General features: G+C 36.0%; 1 protein-coding gene across 2 annotated transcripts; it reads right to left on the bottom strand.

Moving 5' to 3' along the window:
- Positions 1–1,392: 1,392 nt before the first annotated feature.
- zbed4 (zinc finger, BED-type containing 4) lies at positions 1,393–18,675 on the bottom strand. Of its 2 annotated transcripts, XM_073945346.1 has the most exons (3): positions 18,557–18,675; positions 6,155–6,245; positions 1,393–6,061 (listed from the first exon to the last, which is right to left on the bottom strand). In XM_073945346.1, the coding sequence occupies exon 3, from the start codon at positions 6,042–6,044 to the stop codon at positions 2,295–2,297; it is 3,750 nt and encodes a 1,249-aa protein (XP_073801447.1). In that variant the 5' UTR covers positions 6,045–6,061; positions 6,155–6,245; positions 18,557–18,675; the 3' UTR covers positions 1,393–2,294.
- Between the last annotated feature and the right edge of the window lie 676 nt (positions 18,676–19,351).

The following is a 19,351-nucleotide window of genomic DNA, read 5'->3' on the forward strand; positions in this document are numbered from 1 at the left end:
TATCATTAATTATACAGAAATGTATATACCAGTAAAAGAGCAGGCAAGTTTGTTTATTGGCTAGGGCCTTCAAATGAAATGGGAAGTTTTCATATTAATGTTGAATCATTAATATCTAGATTTACATTGCATACTATATTGGCTGTTCAACACATTAGGCTCCATTAGTTCTGTGAGAGTTGCAGTCTCATCGGCAATCTTGAGTGTACAATGTTTTAGGTTACCTGGGTTTCTGTCCGAGTTCTCTTTTCTTATTACAATTATACATAAATTGAAAAAACATATAATCAAGGTTCCCACAAGTTATGGAATTTCAGGCCAATCATAGAATTTTTAGGTATTTTCTAGACATTAAAAGCCAGGAATTTGTTTTACTCTTTGTTCAAAGTCTTGGAAAATCAGGGATTTTGTTTTTGTTTCTTTAAATTTTAGCTAAAAATTATTAAGATTATCACTTGTTTATGCCTTATTATTTTTTTATGGCTATTATTTTATGGTTAGGCTGTTTTTTCAGCTCAATTTAATTTTTTGCATGCTAATCAACAGGCAATCACCTCAGCACAGCAGACTGTACCTTTTTAACTAAGGTTAACATGCCAGGATAATATACATTTACGGACTGGCTTTAAATGTAAAAGACCGAAAAGCTGGATATTAAGGTTGTAAAACTACGATTGAGCTTTCAAATATGGGACAAGCAGCACTTTGCATCCACTCCAAAAATATCAATTGTTGTTCACTAAAGAGGTGGTCTGGGGTACGGTTCACTTCAGGTATAAATGCAATTGTACCAAATAACGGAAGTGAATTTTCAGCAGTACAACAAACAAACCTTTTCATGACGTTCATTCGTATGTGTGTGAGTCATGGACTGTTCCTTGGTGACAAGTGAGTCTGAGCCAGGGCTGGCAAGCACAGTGATAATTAATGTCTGCTTGTCTCCCCCTCCAAATCAGCTTCTGCAGACACTATGATGTTCTGAACGTTTATAATATTTTTTTTTCGGCAGATGGACGCTTTCTGTATGTCCAAAAACCCAAAGTTTTAGTAAAAACAGAATGACAGCAATGTGCGGACGGAGGTCTCTTAATTTTGGGGCTTTGCTTTCCTGCCCGTCACCTAGCAACAACCATTAACAAAACAGCTCGATGACGCAAGCTTACCGAACTTGGGTAATGGCTATAAGTCATGCAAAATGATGGTTAAGCTAAAACCATATTAACACATTTTAATATTGTATTATAAATGTACAAGCATCTACCTCTTTTTTGTCTCGTTCTTTGGAGGTCATGGAAATTCAACTTTTTAGTCAGTAAAATTAAGGCAATTATTATGCATATTAGTCATAAATCACACACAATGTCAGGCATTAACAAATTGAAATGCAACTGGTTTCAAAGTGTAATATTTTATTTACAAATGAACACAAAACAACTAATTGTTCCAGTCTGAATTCTTCCTATCAAATTATATTTTAGAAACCATTTATAAATTGTACAGTACATTTCCTTGATGTCCCATAATTTAACCCTTTATATAAAAACTGATTTGTGCTTAAGACAATTTTTCAAAACATTTGAACCTGAAAAGTACAGCATTATGTACATTAACATACAAAATCATTTGCCAAAAAAATTATAAAATAATAATACAAAAATAAAAATAAAATAACCATCATTCTAACAGTACCATAAGCCACAAAAATCACAAAATAATTAAATAAAATACATTTAAAACATCTGTCACAGCATTTATTTTGGGCCATGTATATAATCATATATATATATAAAACAGTATTCATCATGTACGTTTCATTTTATAAAATCATTTAAATCAGAAGACTATGACTTGCTTTGCACATCAGTTTATATTTACAGCATGTTGACCTGAAGTAGTTTGTATAAGGCACAAGGAGAGAGAAGACAAAATATATTTATAAAATAAAATCTAAATACAGCAACAAACAGTAACTAACCATACAGCTAGATAACCCTCCCTCCCTGAAAACACTTCACCAGGAATAAGACTCCAGTTATCAAGTGTACTCAACAGTAGTACTCATTACAATCTTATTCAAACCAGCTAAAAAAAAATGTTCAAGTTAAATAGCATCCAAATGATATTTTGAATATGAACCTCAGAGACAAATAGTGAGAGAGAGAGAGAGAGAGAGAGAGAGAGAGAGAAAAAAAAAAGATTTGTAAGTAATTAGGCCTTCTCAAAAAAGTAACTTGAGTGGTCCAAGGCTGAGGTTCAGAGCATAAAACAGACTTGAAAATATAAAAACACAATATTCAGTACTGAAAATATATCAAAGGAAGGTTGACTTTTAAAAATAGAAGTCCTTCGAAATTTTCTAGCAATGGTCGGGACTGATTCAGGGCACAGTTGACAGTTGATGTGCTAAAAAGTGTATCTGCTGGTACAATGCTGGGTGGACAACCCACATAGCGTACAGCTACTTTGGCAAGATCTGGCCACAGTAACTTCTTTAGATTCCAATAATCTAAAGGATCACAACTCTGGTCAAGAATGTCCTCCTCCAAATACTCAAGAACAGCAAGCTCCAGTGATTTTGGTTTCTCCTCTTGCTTGATTTTCTGTCTAATGTCATCCATAAGAGACCAGAGGTTCTCTTTGTTTGAGGCCAAGCTGTTTGATGAAGCAGGTATTTCACTGCATCCATTTGACAAAGGTGTCTTCGTCTCTGCAGAATTAGATGTAGACACCTCAAGCTCTTGTATGAGGTCATGCTTACACTGCTCCGCTTCTTCCTCAGTAAAGAGGGAGGTCTTGTACCTCGGGTCCAACATGGTTGCCCATATGTACCTGGGATCATGAAGTGTAGGGGACATTCTTGTCACCAATGCCTCTTTTAAAGACTTGAGCATATTGTCAATACCCATGGTCTCATCAAAAAGCATGTCTATCTTTCGGTTGAGTATGTGAATGAGTGGAATGACCTGACCTAGTGTTGCAGTGCGATTGCTCATCTCCCTGCAAGCTACCACAAAAGGCTTAAGAGCGTTGCAGACTGACCCCATCACTTCCCACTGGTCACAACTTATCAGTTCCCTGAAATTGCACTCGATTGACATCTCATCAATTGCTTTCTTTTGCTCTACTAATCGCTCAAGCATAAAGTAGGATGTTTTCCACTTCGATGGAACATCCTGAACCAGTTGGTTTTCAGGTAACTGATATACTTTTTGTAGCTCCGCCAACTTCTCTTTTGCTTTAGCAGAACGATGCACTCTTTCACAGATTTTTCGAGCAATACTAAGCAAGTTCTGAACCATCCTCTGGCTTTTTATGGCTTCATTAACAATCAGATCTATGTTATGGACAAAACACTGCATGGTGGTGTGGTCACAGCTCTCCAGAACATTTCTAATTGTTTGATTATCTGTTACAGTAAATCCAATTTTAAGGCCTGAGGAACCCATCCAAGTGTCCCAAAGATATTCAAGCTGCTTCTGTATGTTCAGCATATTGTAGTCACAGTCAATTGAGGCAACACCAAGGAGGGCCGAGCAGTGGAAATCTTGCCCCTGAGGCAGAACTTGAGACTCAAATGACACCCAGTGGGCTGTAAGAATCAAGTACTCTTGAGTTTGGCTGCCTATCCAAACACTTGTTGTGAAATGAATGATTCCACCTTCAGCTTCCTTGAGGTGGGTAAGAACTACTTCTTTAACACTTTCATACATTTCTGGGATTGCTGTGCTGGTAAAATAGGATGAGGGAGGTAAAGAATACTGTGGCTGGAGGTATTCCAGTAAGCGATTCAGGCCAACATTTTCCACTACAGTTGATGGCTGAAGATCCAGTGCAAGCATTTCTGCAATGAGTTTGGTGATTTTTTTGGCAGCTGGGTGGCATTCACTGAACTTTTCTGCGTTTTCCTGATGAGTAGAAATGTCCATGAGCTCCTGCTTAACTTGAGTTTCAGCAGATGGCCCATCACCTGAGATATTGCTATTATTTTCAAGCACATGGCCATGAAATCTCTGCATGTGCCTAAATAAGCAGCTAGTGCCTAAATTTGTTGTCTTTTTTCCCCTGCTAATTGTGCGGCTACAGTGCAAACAGACTACCTTTGTTGGGTCTGCAGATGAAATAGAAAAGTGATTCCATAGTTTTGAAGTCTTTTTGCTGAAAATGGGCAAGGTGTGGGGTTTGTTCTCAGCAGCAAGGGTATCTGTTGCCAAGTCCTCGGCTGCATGATTGGAGTGGGGTGATTGGGGTGAGGAAACTTTATCACTTGTGCTTTTTGGGGTTTTTAAAACATCAGGATGTCGCCGCATTAAATGTCGCATTAAACAGCTTGTGCCAAAGTCTCCTCTTTTACCACGACTTATGACACAGGGACAATACCGACACAAAGCTTTGAGTTGGTCAACGGGGGAGACAATGAAATGATGCCATACTTCTGATTTCACCCGTTTCATAATTTTCTTATTTTGTTGAAAAACTGAGCTTTGATCTTCAGATATTATGCTGTGCCCATCAGTGTGTTCCTCTGGAGAGGACGACAGTGGTATGCTTTCCCCTTTCAGTAAACATTGATCAATTGAGGACTCTTCTCTGGACTGATATGTGGCATCATTCTCATCTTCAAGAGTCATGTTCTCACTGTCATCATTGGGCATTTTGTCTGATATGGTATCTGGGTTGTGTGAGGTACAGAGGGATTCCTTTTTGACATCTGTGGAATCCTGTGTGCGTGAAAGCAGTGTTGGTGGAGTCGTGTAAGGCGGAGGAATGCTTGAGCCCTGCCCGTTTTCATCAATGACTATGTCTCTATGGGCTCGCCACATGTGGCGAATAAGGCAACTCGTCCCCAGGTCTTTCCCGTTTTTTCCACGACTGAACTCATTCATACAGTGAATACACACTGCTTTTGAGCTGTCAGCAGGGGATAAATAAAAGTGTTTCCACACTGCTGAACGCCGCCGAGAACTTGAGCTCTTAGGGGCTGATCCAGGGCATTCAGTCCCAAAGTCTGTAGCATCCTCATTATGGTTGTTAAAGGAATGTGGGGACTGAACAGCAATAGAGTCACCCTTGACACTCTTTTCTCCTTTTGGTTTTACTTTTTGTAAAGACTCTTTGGGCACCATGTCTGTGGCCTCAACTAGAAAGGAGGACAGTTGAGTATGGTTTTCTGTTGAGGACTTCATGCTTGCAGGCAAATCTCCATTGTTTGGTGATATGTTGGGAGGTATTAAAGATGAATTATTGGACAAATTATTTAATGAGTCACTGTCTGGCAGAAGAACACTGGGGTGAGCTCTTCGCACATGCCTCATTAAACAGCTAGTACTGAGGTCTTTCTCATTTTTACCCCGGCTGAACTCTTTCATACAGTACATACAGATTGCTTTGGTACTATCACGTGGTGATATGAAAAAATGGTTCCAAGCAGGAGATTTTTTTCTAGGGTTAAGGGGACTTCTTATGGATGACAGAAGGCTTTGTGTCACAGCATCCATTGCAACATCATAAAGAGTACTTGAATAGCCACTGAACAAGCTACCATAATCATCATCATAACCCCTGGTGGCAAAGGGCCCAAATGTTCCATCAAATGCTAGCTTTTCATCATCCTGAGCATTTTCACCTGTTACTTTTGGTTCTGCTTTGATGCATACACTTGTTTCAGTTTCTGAGTTATTTATTTCAGTGTTCTGGCTCTTATTTGAAATATTTGGAGATGTTTGAGAATCATGCTTTTCACAAGATTCTGCTGTCGAATCCTCAGTTGAAAGCCTTTCAACCTCAGAAGATCCATCTTCCTCTGTGGACTCAAATGATAAAGACACCAAAGAAGAGTCTTTTGCCAGTGTCTCAGAGGGACAGGTATGAAACTCTGATTCCAGTATCTCTTGAGGAGTAATTCTGTATGATTTGAACACATAACCATCTTTCCCTTCGATTTTTAAACAGGTTCCTTTGGCCTCAATTCTTTTGTTATCTTTGGAGCCATTATGCCTATGGCTTGCAACCTCAGTCTTTTGTGAGAGGCTGTCTTCACTGTCCATTATTGCAGAAAAAAATTCTGCAGGGAAAGAAAATGTCCTCTATTCAAAGCAGCTTTTTTAAGTCTCCAAGTGTCATGAGTGTGGCTTTCTCCATCCAAGTGTTTACTTACATGTTAGACATGTTATATTGGAGAACTGATGCCACAGATAGAAGGAGCTCCACTTAAGACAGCATAAATCACTTGTACTCATTTGTAGAATCTGCAAAATTAGAAAGAAAAACATTAAGCAACTGGATTTGAACTTTAAGAGAATGGTCAAATATGACAGAGTTATCTGAATTAGTGTGAGGATTTTGTCACTGAATATACTCAATTACAGACTTAATTCCAGTAATATTGTCTTAAAACAAAGAGTTGTGCGTTTAGGGTTTTTGAATGTTGATTCATAGCAGGTTCTGACTGAAGTCACTAAAGGGTTTTCAGGATCACAAGGAACATCATGTTTGAATTTGTTTGAACTCATGACTATTTTATGGCAAGATCTATATAAATACGCACATATAATAATAATGTCATATCCCAATGACACAGAAAAAAATAAATACACTTTTACACAGAGCTGCACGATTCTGGTTAAAATGAAAATCGCAATTTTTTTGCCTAAAATTAAGATCGCAATTTTCTCATGATTCTGTAGATGTAAAATAAAGCTTAATATGAGTGGGCCATTATTATTGTTGTTATTTCTCAAACATATGACAAAAAAACAATAATATTATGTGTAGGTCTACTGTTGGGTAAAATGCTAAATTTTGAATAGACTTTGAATAGTGGACTTGAGCAGACTTTAAATTGGTCCACGTCATTAATGCACAGTAAAGTGATGACATCAGAATACAACTATTCATAATTCTGAAAATGAATTATTATGTTTAAGACATATGTTTGCAATCTGTCATTGACAACCATTTATTCACTGGTAAAATCCGAAATTTGTTATCAGATTTCCTCTTGCATTCTATTCAACAATATTTAGGCTTCAGTAGTTATGCTGACACTATTAAAACATTTATGCTCATGCACAACACCTTGTGTTCACTATGAAAGAAAAAAAACATATCAAATGCTTAAATCGCAATCATAACTCTAAAATGGGATATAATTATTTAAATGATGTGCACCCTTTCGGTTTCATTTTCACTGCTAAGTGCTGTTCAAACTTGCTGCGCGGCTCCATACAATCAATCTGTGCCACAAACTGAATGCTATTTACAACTTTATAAACTGTTATCCACAGCCTAGGCAGGTTCTGTTTACTAAAATAGACCCGCGCGTCTATCATTAAGTAGGGTGCGCGCCCGTTCTCTCAGGTGTGTTTGATTAGGGTTGGAGCTAAAATCTGCAGGACACTGGCCCTCCAGGAACAAGTTTGATGACCCCTGATCTAGGGGGTCGAATTGAGATCGCAATCTTTTTTCTATTAATTGTGCTGCTCTACTTTTACATAAAAAGGGAGAAAATAAAAAACATTTTTTCAGGTCAATTAGTGATAACTTCATGACAATAGAAAAAAATGAATGTATATGCTCGGAGTATAAAAAAAGGTATAGATGTTTTTTTTTCACATTCTAATGAAGTTTGTTTTATCACAAGTAAATCTTGACAATGATTGGAAGATGAAAATTACAAAACAGTTATGTTAACTATAATTAAAACAAAAAACCTCAAATAGCCACGCTTAGATGCAATGGAAAGTTTAAAAAATAATAATAAAATCATTAGGCTGAGTTAACAAATACGGGTGTTTAAACTAAACTCAATACTGGGTCTGGGTGTGCCTAAACAATCAATAATATTTTTTTTTCTCTCACATATTAAGTCTGGGCTACGCAGTGGCGCAGTAGGTAGTGTTGTCGCCTCACAGCAAGAAGGTTGCTGGTTCAAGCCTCAGCTGAGTCAATTGGCGTTTCTGTGTTGAGTTTGCATGTTCTCCCTGCATTCGCATGGGTTTCCTCCGGGTGCCCCGGTTTACCCCACAGTCCAAAAACATGCGATACAAGTGAATTGGGTAAGCTAAATTGTCTGTAGTGTATGAATGTGAATGAGTGTGTGTGGATGTTTCCCAGAGACGGGTTGCGGCCGGAAGGGCATCCGCTGCATAAAAACGTGCAGGTTAAGTTGGCGGTTCATTCCACTGTGGTAACCCCGGATTAATAAAGGGACTAAGCCAAAAAGAAAATTAATAAGGAAATGAATGAATATTTAGTTTTCCTGCCCTCTTTTAACGACTTGTCTTGAACCATTTTTGAATACATTTAGCCAAATTCTTGTTCTGGCAGGGTCACTTTTAGCTTAGTTTAGCATAATATATTGAATCCAATTTGACCATTAGAATTTTGTTCTAAAAAAGGTCTTGTTAATTGTCCTATTTAATGATAGAGTCATAAAACTGATGGAAAATGAAACATTAGTATTGTGAGACGTATCTGTTTAAATGAGCTTCTGTAAATATAATCTAGACCTACTATTCAGTTTATTAATAGTATATTGTTCGATGAACGTTAAGATATTTTTTTTTATAAGGACTATTATCAAATGTACATCTTTGAATGTAAAAGTTTTTTTTCTTTGGTCGAACCTATCAAATCATACTAAATTTGTTGTGTTATCTGATGCAGCAACAGCTCATCTCTCTTGTCTTTAAGGTTTCAAAGCACCCTCTATAAACAGCCGATTCTCATATACTGTGTAATATCATTCCACTTGGTGCAGCCATGGTACGGCAACAGATTTTCTAGACTTTTGCCAGAATGACAATATAGTTCCTGGCAAAACTGGCTTAGAATAGCAATTCTTTATATTTTTATTGGTCTTATTACACAACGAAACAATAGAAGACTCAAGCTTTTAAAAGGAATCCTTTTTGAATTTTATTTATGAAATGCTAATGGTATTCAGACAATCATACTTAAGACAGATTTTCATTCAAAGTTATGGTGAGTAGTACTGAATTATGTATTTGTTAAATCAAGTTTTAACAAGTGCAAGTTGCCGACACCCGTGAGATATTTGTCATGCTAGTGAAATGTGTTCCAATTCCCTTCATAAGCCAGGTGAGCAAAATAAGTACATTTTCTACCCCACTAAAGGCTTCTTCTCGTTATGTAGTAAATATAAAAAAAGATATACTATTTATTTACTAGTATTTACTAGAGTAATTTTACTATATTATTTTTTCATGCCTCTACAAATGTTTACTGGAATGTTTAACTAAAGATTATTTTGTCTTACGTGTTTCCATGTCACTTCTCATGTGTGTTTGTTTGTGAGATGTAGTTTGCGACAGAGAAAAAGTTGTCTGTGATTGTCTGTAAAGTCATGCAGTGTGTGAAACCCCCTGAATCTTGCCGTATGAACACAGCAGCTACGGAATGCTACGCCAGATAGTCATGCAGTGTGAAAACACCAACTCAGCCTTACCTTAGCTTTAGTTGCTTTACTGAAAGCCATAACTACAAGTAATGCTTACAGTTAATCCCTGAGGTGTTTCTCAAGTTCATGCTGTTAAGCTACCAGTTCTCAGTTCTAATTTAACCTTATACACTTACTATTAAACAAAATATTATTTAAAGCACAACTCTGTCTTATAGATTTTCAGCTTGAAACTATTAAACTTTGATTTGCAGTGATTGTTAAAGAGATAGTTTAAGACTGCAAAGAGAGTCCTTTAAGACTGCAAAACTGCGTCAAATTTGCACTGTATTGCATGTTTTCCAATGCTTCAATTCAAACACATCAGAATCAGTTAATTTCTCATCATGTGATTGTGAATATGATTTAGTTGCTACAACGACTGCGACAATCTCTTATAAAGACCAACTCACCAAGTGAAGTTTAGAATTACTTTGGATGCTTACAAGAATAAGGAAAAAAAACTACAGATGAGAAAGAACAAAATAAGATTTAAAAAATCTTTTTGTAGCAGATTTAATTTGGCATAATATGTATTTAATATCAATATATTGTGTTGGTCAGTTTTCTACAATTTCTTTTGTGATGGATCGCAATGCCAGCTCAGCATCGGGTTGTCTATTGGCCATCGGCGATGGACGATGGCATCATTTATCGGTCCAACCCTACTACAAACTAAACAAAAAAAAAACAAATAACATTTGAGGTGAAGTGACGTGTTAAAACAAATGCCACTATTATTCCGCAGCTAAAAAACACAAACTATTTTGTTAAATAAAAGTAAAACATTCATAGTTTCGAATAGTGTCTAACGACCCCATTCACACGGGGTTTCAGCATCAACGCTTCCCATTCACTTTAAATGGGTGACGTCAGACGTTGCCAAACTGCATTGTGTATCTGTCGGCGCCGCTTCAGAGGCATTGCTCGCGCCAGAAGTTAGGACTAGCTCAACTTTTTAAGCAGCGATGGAAGCATCAGCCAATCAGATCACTATATGCAAATACACCAGCTAGACAGTGGCCTATTGCTGACTGAATTTCATCTGCTGACGCTGCTATGACGGTCGTGTCCCAACTTTAGACACACCTTCAGTCAAGCGTTGACGCTGAAGCCCCGTGTGAATGGGGCAATATAGTCGGCTGTATTTCCAAAAATAAAAGAATAGGATGTTTTAAACAAATTGTTAATGATAAACAGCATCTGCTTTAAGAACTGAAACCTCTGGCAAGATAATTACCCAACAAGAAGATTAACCCCGGCAACAATGGATCATGGTCATACAGTGGCCATCTTTCTTTCTGAATCAAGTAAAATTATAAACTTTGTTGAAGAATGCATTTATACATATTAACACAACATAATTAGTCTGCTATCTGTTCAGATCGGCATGCGTTTCATATATCTGCTTTTGAACAGTTCAGGTGACCGAATGATTAATGAATCATTAAATGTCAGTAGCCTATGTTGCCATTGACTAATCTGGAAAGATGGAGTGTAAGTGAGTGAATGGACTGTGATCAGATTTAGTATGATGGCAAATCTATGCCAAAAAAGCACAGAGCACAGTCATTTTTACGTGTGAGGTTAACTGAATCACAATAGAACACATAGGCTGCGTCTGAAGTTGCCTACTACTCAGTAGGTACTGCATTTCAATTTGAATTTAATACTTAACCGTTAGAAAAGTATATTCTATACAGTGTGAATGCGGGTCCTCGAATGTACTACATCCACCATTTTGTCATGATCATGTGACCTACCCGCATAAGTTGTTTCGCTTAATTTCCATTCATAAATTCTATTGCAGTGTATCATGAGATAGCGTAGAATCCATCAGATGCGCACTTCAGAATCTAACCATAAGTAGGTCATCCGTGTACTTCTCGCATAACGTTTTTCGAATTCTATGAATTCAGACATACTACTTGGCTTGCATACTGTTTTAAGCACACTATAAAGTATGTCATTTTCAGTTACAGCTGCACAGGAGTGGAATTCTGTCCCTGGTAGCATCAGATATATAACCTTTTTTAAAGGGCCATGAAACCCCCTCGTTTCAGCAGGGTGTTTTCACACCTATACTTCGGAAAAAGTCAGAAAAGCGGGCGTGTCCAGCTCTGTTTAGGGGGGAGTGTCGGAGGAACTAAAGTGGGATGGTGTGGGAGTGTCTATTTGGGCACGCGCGAGTTTCAGTCAAAATACTCACACGAGAAAGTGATGGTGTATTTTTTACAGTCATTGTGTTTAACCTACATGGACATCTGTAGTTGAATTATTTGCCAGATTATTAAATGTTGGACTTTAACTGCAGTTTGGCTCTTTCATTCAGGGAATTCATTCATGCCCCTCGCGACAAACGCGATATTTGATTCGAGGATCTGCTCTAAGCGTGTATTTTTCATGCAATGTTTGATACCGCACGGCGAATGAGAGAAAAAAAAGCTCCGCAATTCCCGGAAACTTAGATGCACACGGCAGGTAGCGTCAGAAAGCCGCGTGTGTTATTCCGGTCACAAAATGCGGTGCTAACAAGTTTGCACTCAGTGCAATAGTTAACTTAATTCGATACGAACAAACTGAATAAACAAAGAGCACTGGTCGCTCACTTACCAAATCTGTAGAGACAGGACAATCACCAGCAACTAGAGCTGCGTCTTTATGAAGAGAAGACTACAAGCAAATCCGGATTTCAGCGTTTGCAGATGAGAACAGCTCTCAGGTAAACAATAATCCTCCTTGGACACGTAAGTTATTGTTGTCGAGCGTCGCGTACACTGTTAATCCACACGTGAGTCTGAGCTCTCACAGAGAGAAAATGAAAACGAAACTTAATGGCAGCAAACTATAAAAGCAACACTCCACGCTTGTTTTGCCAACACAACGTGGCGTCTCTGGTGTAAACAGTGACACTAATGAATATTAATGAAGTTGCAGAATAGAGCGCGCTGATTGGTTTGAACCAAGTCTTACTCATGCATTAATGCAGCACATTGTAAGACGTAATAAGACTCACTCTGGCACAAACGCCCAGTCTGCACGCTGGAATACACGCTATTATGTCATGACCGTGACGCAGCTTCAAAAATTCGTTTCAAACAGGAAGTACGAATTTGCTTGAAATAACGCAAAAACAACCAATTTACACTTTTTAGTGAAATATAGGTGTCCTAATAGTGTTTTTAGCAGTGTGGGACACATATACGACTGTCAACAGCTCAAAAAATGTGTTTTGGTGTTTCGTGACCCTTTAATATAATCAAAAAACATTTTAAAAATCTGGTTTATAGAAAATCAGACATGTCATCATTCCTATTAGAATGAACCTAGCATGTTTCCATTTGTGCCTACCATCTTAATGATTTGTTGTTTAAAAGTGTTTGAACTATTTTTTTATCTTTATTACAAAATGTTGGTGTTGTAGTTTAATTTCTAAATATTAATTATTTATTAACATCTACATAACCATGTCTATTTTAATACTTTTTTTTATTATTATTTTATCGGGGTTTTCACCTTTATTTTTGATAGGACAGTAGAGAGAATTGACAGGAAAGCATGGGGAGCAGAGAGAGGGAAAGGATCGGCATAGGACCGCGAGGCGGAATCAAACCCGGGTCGCCGCGAGCACCGGAGTGCATGTGTTGACGCACTAACCGCTACACCACTGGCGCCAACAGTACTTTTTAACTGTTTGGTTGATTGTATAATTCTTGTATTGTTTTTTTTTTAGATTGTTCAGGGACAACAGATGAAAACTAGCCTTTTGGCTAATGCTAATGCATTTGCGAAAATGCTATTTAATGTACACAATGTAAAAAAAAACTAATAAAATAAAATAGATTTGGGATGAAGCCAAAGACTCGAGAAATAGGGAGCCTGTGAGCACCCTGTGCGCATCATATCACCGGTGGGCCCAATACAAGCTCTCACGATTAAGGTTATGTCTCACAGATCACACGTCAGATCATTGCAATGATTTATACTTGCTGAATGAAAAGTATAAATCACATTCACACTGGTTTCTCTCTTTTCTCGTGCAAATACTTTATATTTTTAGATGTGTTCACCGAGCACAGGCAGTAGAGGAGTTGAAAACAGACTTATGAAGTCAAACATTTCATAGTCATCACAGATCATTTATTTATTTAATTTTTAGTATTATTATGGCAATAACAAAAGAGTCACAGTATATAAAAATAAGTCTGTGCAAAAATACTTTTTAAATAATAAGGGTATTATGAATCAAAACCAAATATTATATATAATAATTAAAATATATAATCATTATAATTCTAACTTAATATATATATATATATATATATATATATATATATATATATATATATATATATATATATATATATATATATATATATATTTCTGACAATTTGCTTAATTTAGTAGATTTGAGTTATTAATTAATATCGCGATACTATTGTAAACTTCTTGGAATTGTAATACTTCAGCTGGTATAGTATAATGACATGAATTTATGGTATTGTGACAACCCTAAAGCATACACACACAAATTTGACCTCTTCCCAACAGGAAAACCTGATTATTCGTTGTTGTGGCTTTGCAATTATAAAATGTCAAATGGGGCAAAAACAGCCATTAACATTATAAAAATTTAGAAACATTGCTAGAATGTATTGTTGATGCTTTGAAAAATATCAAAGCATTTCCCAAACTATTTGTTAAAATAAAAATCATCAACAAATATAATTCCACTTGCTGAAATACAAAAAAGGTTGTAGACAAATTAAGCCTCAAAATTACACCAGAGTGGATGAAAACATCCACAACGGAATATACAGGTTAATAAACGATTAAACAGAATCCATGTAAAAAAGATTGTTCAGTTTTTACAAAACAATTTATATGGCTCTTGTTAAAACCTTTAATATAAAAAATAAATAAATAAAAAAATCCACGCTGTGTCATCTAAATAATATTTATCCTGCCCTGCTTAACAGTTATAATTTGTTGTTGTTGTTGTTTTTTAATAATAAATGGTAGAAATACTTTTATTGAATCAATTTTTAAAGAAAGATTTTATTACTGTTTTACTGAAATTGTCCAAGTAATGATCCAGAATGACTTCATTCAAATACATGTTTTTGTTTTTTTTGTCTTTGTTACTGGTATATTTATTTATTATATGCCATTTCTGAGACTATTATCATACTGTAAAAAGCTCTTACCTTTACAACCCTAATGTCCTAATGTTTAGGATCCCAGTTACTAAACCAAGTATAGCAGTCCAAAAATCAAAACACCTTTTTTGGCCCCAACTCCAATGAATCCACACAAACAGATAGCCAGATTGACAATACCAACAGGAGCAAGTGTGCCTGACTTTCGAGGCTACATGGTAAACAACTACACATGACTACATGATAACTAATATATTTTTTCCATTTTAAAAGAAGTTTTTGTAATAAGCATAACCTGAAAGTTCTATTTTAGAAATGGTTTCTAAGCCTATTTCTCATGGCTGAACAACAACATATAAAATGATAATAGTGACTATGACAAACTAAGATATTGATCATCTCAAGTACTAATTATGTAACTTATTAACTAACTTATTCAATGTTAATGCAACCAATGTGATTTTGAATACCATTTTACAAGACATGTATTGCCATAATGAAAACTGCAGCATATAGTTTATCTCAGATCTTGTAAATAAGCATATACAGTTGAAGTCAGAATTATTAGCCCCACTTTTTTCTCTTTTTTAACAGAGCAGGGACATTTTCACAGTATGTCTGATAATATTTTTTCTTCTGGAGAAAGTCTTATTTGCTTTATTTCGGCTAGAATAAAAGTAAAATAAAATAAAAATAAATTAGCCCCTTTAAGCATTTTCTTTTTCTATAGTCTACAGAACAAACCATTGTTATACAATAACTTGCCTAATTACCCTAACCTGCCTAGTTAACCTAGTTAAGCCTTTAAATGTCACATTAAGCAGTAAAGAAGTGTCTTGAAAAATATCTAGTCAAATATTATTTACTGTCACCTTGATAACAATATAATAAATCAGTTATTAGAGATGAGTTATTAAAACTATTATGTTGTGTTAGAAATGTGTTGAAAAAAATCTGCTCTCCATTAAACAGAAATTGGGGGGAAAAATAAACAGGGGGGGCTATGAATTCTGACTTCAACTGTAGTTTAGTTTGAAAATTAATGCTAGAATGACTTCAACAAATATCAGTCCCTTAGCATGTACTTTAAATAATGTGAAGGGAGTTTAATGTATTAATTCGATTCTAAATCTGACCATTTCTTTGGATTGTCGCACAAAGCACTATATTGTGTTTTTTATAATAGATCTCGATTTATGTCACTGCCGTGTCACATCATCTACTATTGGGACACAATGCAAGGATCGTCAATAAGGACTGCCTTATGGCCTGGGGCCAGTGTGCGAGACGTTAAGACAGTAGATAAAATCATTAGCCGCGTTTCCACTATCGCGCCTAAAGCGAGTGAACCAGGGCGATCCAAGGCCAGTCGCGTTTTCACTGTCTTGGGGTGTACACAGCTAGACGATTGTTTTGGAACCTGTCTCGTTTGCCCAGTTAGCGCGTTTTGTTTGGCATATGTGAATCCCGCAATCCTGCAAGTGAATTGGTCTGTCAACGGCTGAATGAGGTTGTCTTGGCTCGATAAAAACAAGCTCTGGAGCGGATAAATTGTAGTGAAAAACAAAACGATCCAACAAACTAATGAATTAGACTATATCACAGTGTATTATGATTGTGTAATAGCCAAATACATGGCTCTAAGAAGAGAGAATTCTGAGTAGGGCGAAATGTCATTCCTACCAGTAAATGTGCGTTTTTGATGTTGAATATATGAAATTGAAAGCATGCTGAAATATTACAGAGAGCTGTTTATTCATTTAGAAACTTAACCAACATTACCATCTGATAACTTTTCCATAATTTAATATTACAATAGTTTGTATTGGGCCTATTGTTTTGTTCATTTCTGCACTGACACCTCGAAAGAACATAGATCTGCTTTATGATCAGACTGCAGTCTTGGTTCATCTGTAATTTCTCTCTATAATTTAAGCCTTGAATGCATAATTCTAGACATTTTTTTAAAAATATAGATTAATTCAATAGATAAAATTTTACAAAACTTGACAACTGAAATGAGGCTATATATGAGAAAGTCTTACCTCTCTGGTTTATATTTGGTGACGATGTCTGTGCGTGTCAAAATTTTTAAAAAGTGCACATTTTCGTCTATATACAAGTTTAGTCAATCAATTTAGTATAATCAAATTTAGTTGCATAACAATTTTATTTTATTTTTTTTGTTCAGTTGCATTTAAAAAAAATTAAGCTGAATAATAAGTGTATGTATACAATTATGTTTGGCTTTTGACACATTATTTAAAATATGTGGCTAAGAAATAGCTATTAACTTTTTTGGTGGGGCCAGTGAAAATTTTGGCAGGGCAAGTAAAAATCGGACCAGTAGAAAAAATCCTCGGCGTTAAACCCTGCAATGTTACAATGAATTTAACCTGCTTAGCTATTGTTTAGGTTTGTATTATTATATTATTTGTCAATTAAAAGCACCTCATTTGGAATAAAACTGGGTAAACTGGCAGTGGGCAGGTTATAGAAGCCTTAAACAGACATCTGTGCACATAACACATTTTCAAAAAAGAAAAACTGATATTTAGCATTTTTAGTTTGTTGTGTGTTCACTTAGCATGTTTTTAAAATATCTGCAAACATTCTGTTTTATCATTTGGAGGAGTCAAAAACTTACATACAGCACCTTTTGCAGCAGCAAAACTACCTTAAAGGAAGCTAGATTGGGACCAAGTGTGTTCATAAAGTAGAAAAGAGAAATCATGGAAAAAAATAGCAAAAATTGTTGTACTTAACACGAAGCCAGTGAAGACTGGAGAGCAAAGGTTTTAGAAATAATACACACACTTGAGCCTGGATACACACTATTCCCAAAGGAGATCGCACTTTAGCTAATAAGACTGCAGTCCCAGTTTACCATTATCTGCAGTTAAAAAAGGAAACTGTCTTTACATAATTTTAATGATTTATTTAGTTTTATTGATAACCGAGTGTTGTCAATTGAACTATTTTTGATTCACATTTTGAAATGCCTGCACTACATGTTTCCTGCATAAGGCATTTTGCATACATTTGTTCTTCACATCACTGCCTAATTCTGAATTTTATTTATTTTTTATTCGGTTTTATTGAAAAGACACATTCTGTTTAAATATAATATTTTAATTATTTTTATTTGTGTTTTTCTGTACATGCATGTTGTGCTCCAAGTGTGAATATTTAATAATTTTGTTTGATTGACAGACACGTGTAAAATCGTGGCAAAAGATTTTTAAAAAAGTTTAATTTGACACATAATATGTAAAGACCAAATGTAATAATTAAAAAAAAAAATGCTAAAAACGATTACGTTTTCTGACAGTTGTCAAGACATAACGTACGTTGAGGCATATCATAATAATACAAATTAAAGTGGTCATCCGTCAGAAAAAATAAGACTGTGCCATTATATATGCATGTAGTTTTATAGTAATAGTACATACAATTCATATATTTCTACTGAGGAAGTTCCTCGTCGGCTCGAGATCCTAAACACGCTCTCGCGACCCCACGAGATGTAGGCGCTAGCTCAAGCTACCAATGCTAGCGGCTAACACGTTAGCTCGCAGACAAAAACAACAGGAAAACACTTCACGGTTCTCTCCTGCCATATGGTTGTAAATAGCTGGAGTTACTTGATTCTGTTTGTTTAATACTTAACGTTAATATGCAAAACATTTGCTACATAGTTAAAATGCATATATGGAAACATTTAAAGACAAAACGTGAGGATTTGACTTAGTGACAACTCAATGGGGTGGTAACGTTAGGCCACAAAGGACATAGCCAGATGAGGCAGAACCGGATCCTGATAGCACAAAACAGAGAAGCTCGTCGAACTAGCCGGGTCACTGGATCTAAACCAAAAATCGGGCATGCGTGTGTTTAGGACAATTTGAAACACTCGGTTAAAACATTATGCATCGCTTACCTTTATATCCTGAGGTTTACTTATGCGACTTTCGGTTGTGAAATGGTTAAATAAAGCGTATGGTTGATCCAGTGTTGTAATTGAGTTGGTTGCTTTGTCTTCTGTGCCGTAAACAGTGCGCTGTAGTAGCGCCACACGGCGTCAGACGGAAGAAACAGTATTCTATGGCGTCATAGAGGCTTTCGATACGGTGGGTGGGGTTAATAAATAAAAACAACATTCTGTTCCATAGTTAATAATATGACATTATCGTGTAGGACTGTGGAAAATATACACGCATAAAATACAAACTACTTATTTTAAAATTAAAACATATCTAAGTAGCTTGTTCACTAAAAGAATCATACGGGGTTTCTTGACCCAAGGGCCTTTCTCAGGGGCAGTTCGTTTAGGTCGGTTTAAAACACGAAATTTACTGCTGTTAAGGGGGTGTCTTTAAAGGACATCTAATTTAGCAAATTTCAAATAATCGAACATGTATAAAACATGAGATTAGGAAAGAAAATGTTGTTTAAGTTGTCTGGAAACAAAAAAAAATCTATAAAATATAGTTTACTTCAATTATAATTTTAATAATCAAGTATTTCTGCGTTGTCTGCGCGACTTTAGCTGTGTCTCATTTCAGAGACTGCATGCTTCGAAGAACACACACGAAGAGCATTTGCGTCATCGTGGCGCGACGAACGTTGGCTCAAGCAATCTCAATTCTATCAAATTTGAAGGCTACTTCAAACAAATACTGCTTCTGTTCTGAAATGGGATCGCTTATTATGCCACTGATCCTGTACGTCATGA

Source organism: Danio rerio, chromosome 4 (genome assembly GCF_049306965.1).
Source record: "Danio rerio strain Tuebingen ecotype United States chromosome 4, GRCz12tu, whole genome shotgun sequence".
Taxonomy (NCBI): domain Eukaryota; kingdom Metazoa; phylum Chordata; class Actinopteri; order Cypriniformes; family Danionidae; genus Danio; species Danio rerio.

Bases quoted from the DNA above. Each gene is read 5' to 3' on its own strand.
- zbed4 (XM_073945346.1), bottom strand. From the start codon at position 6,044: ATGGACAGTGAAGACAGCCTCTCACAAAAGACTGAGGTTGCAAGCCAT.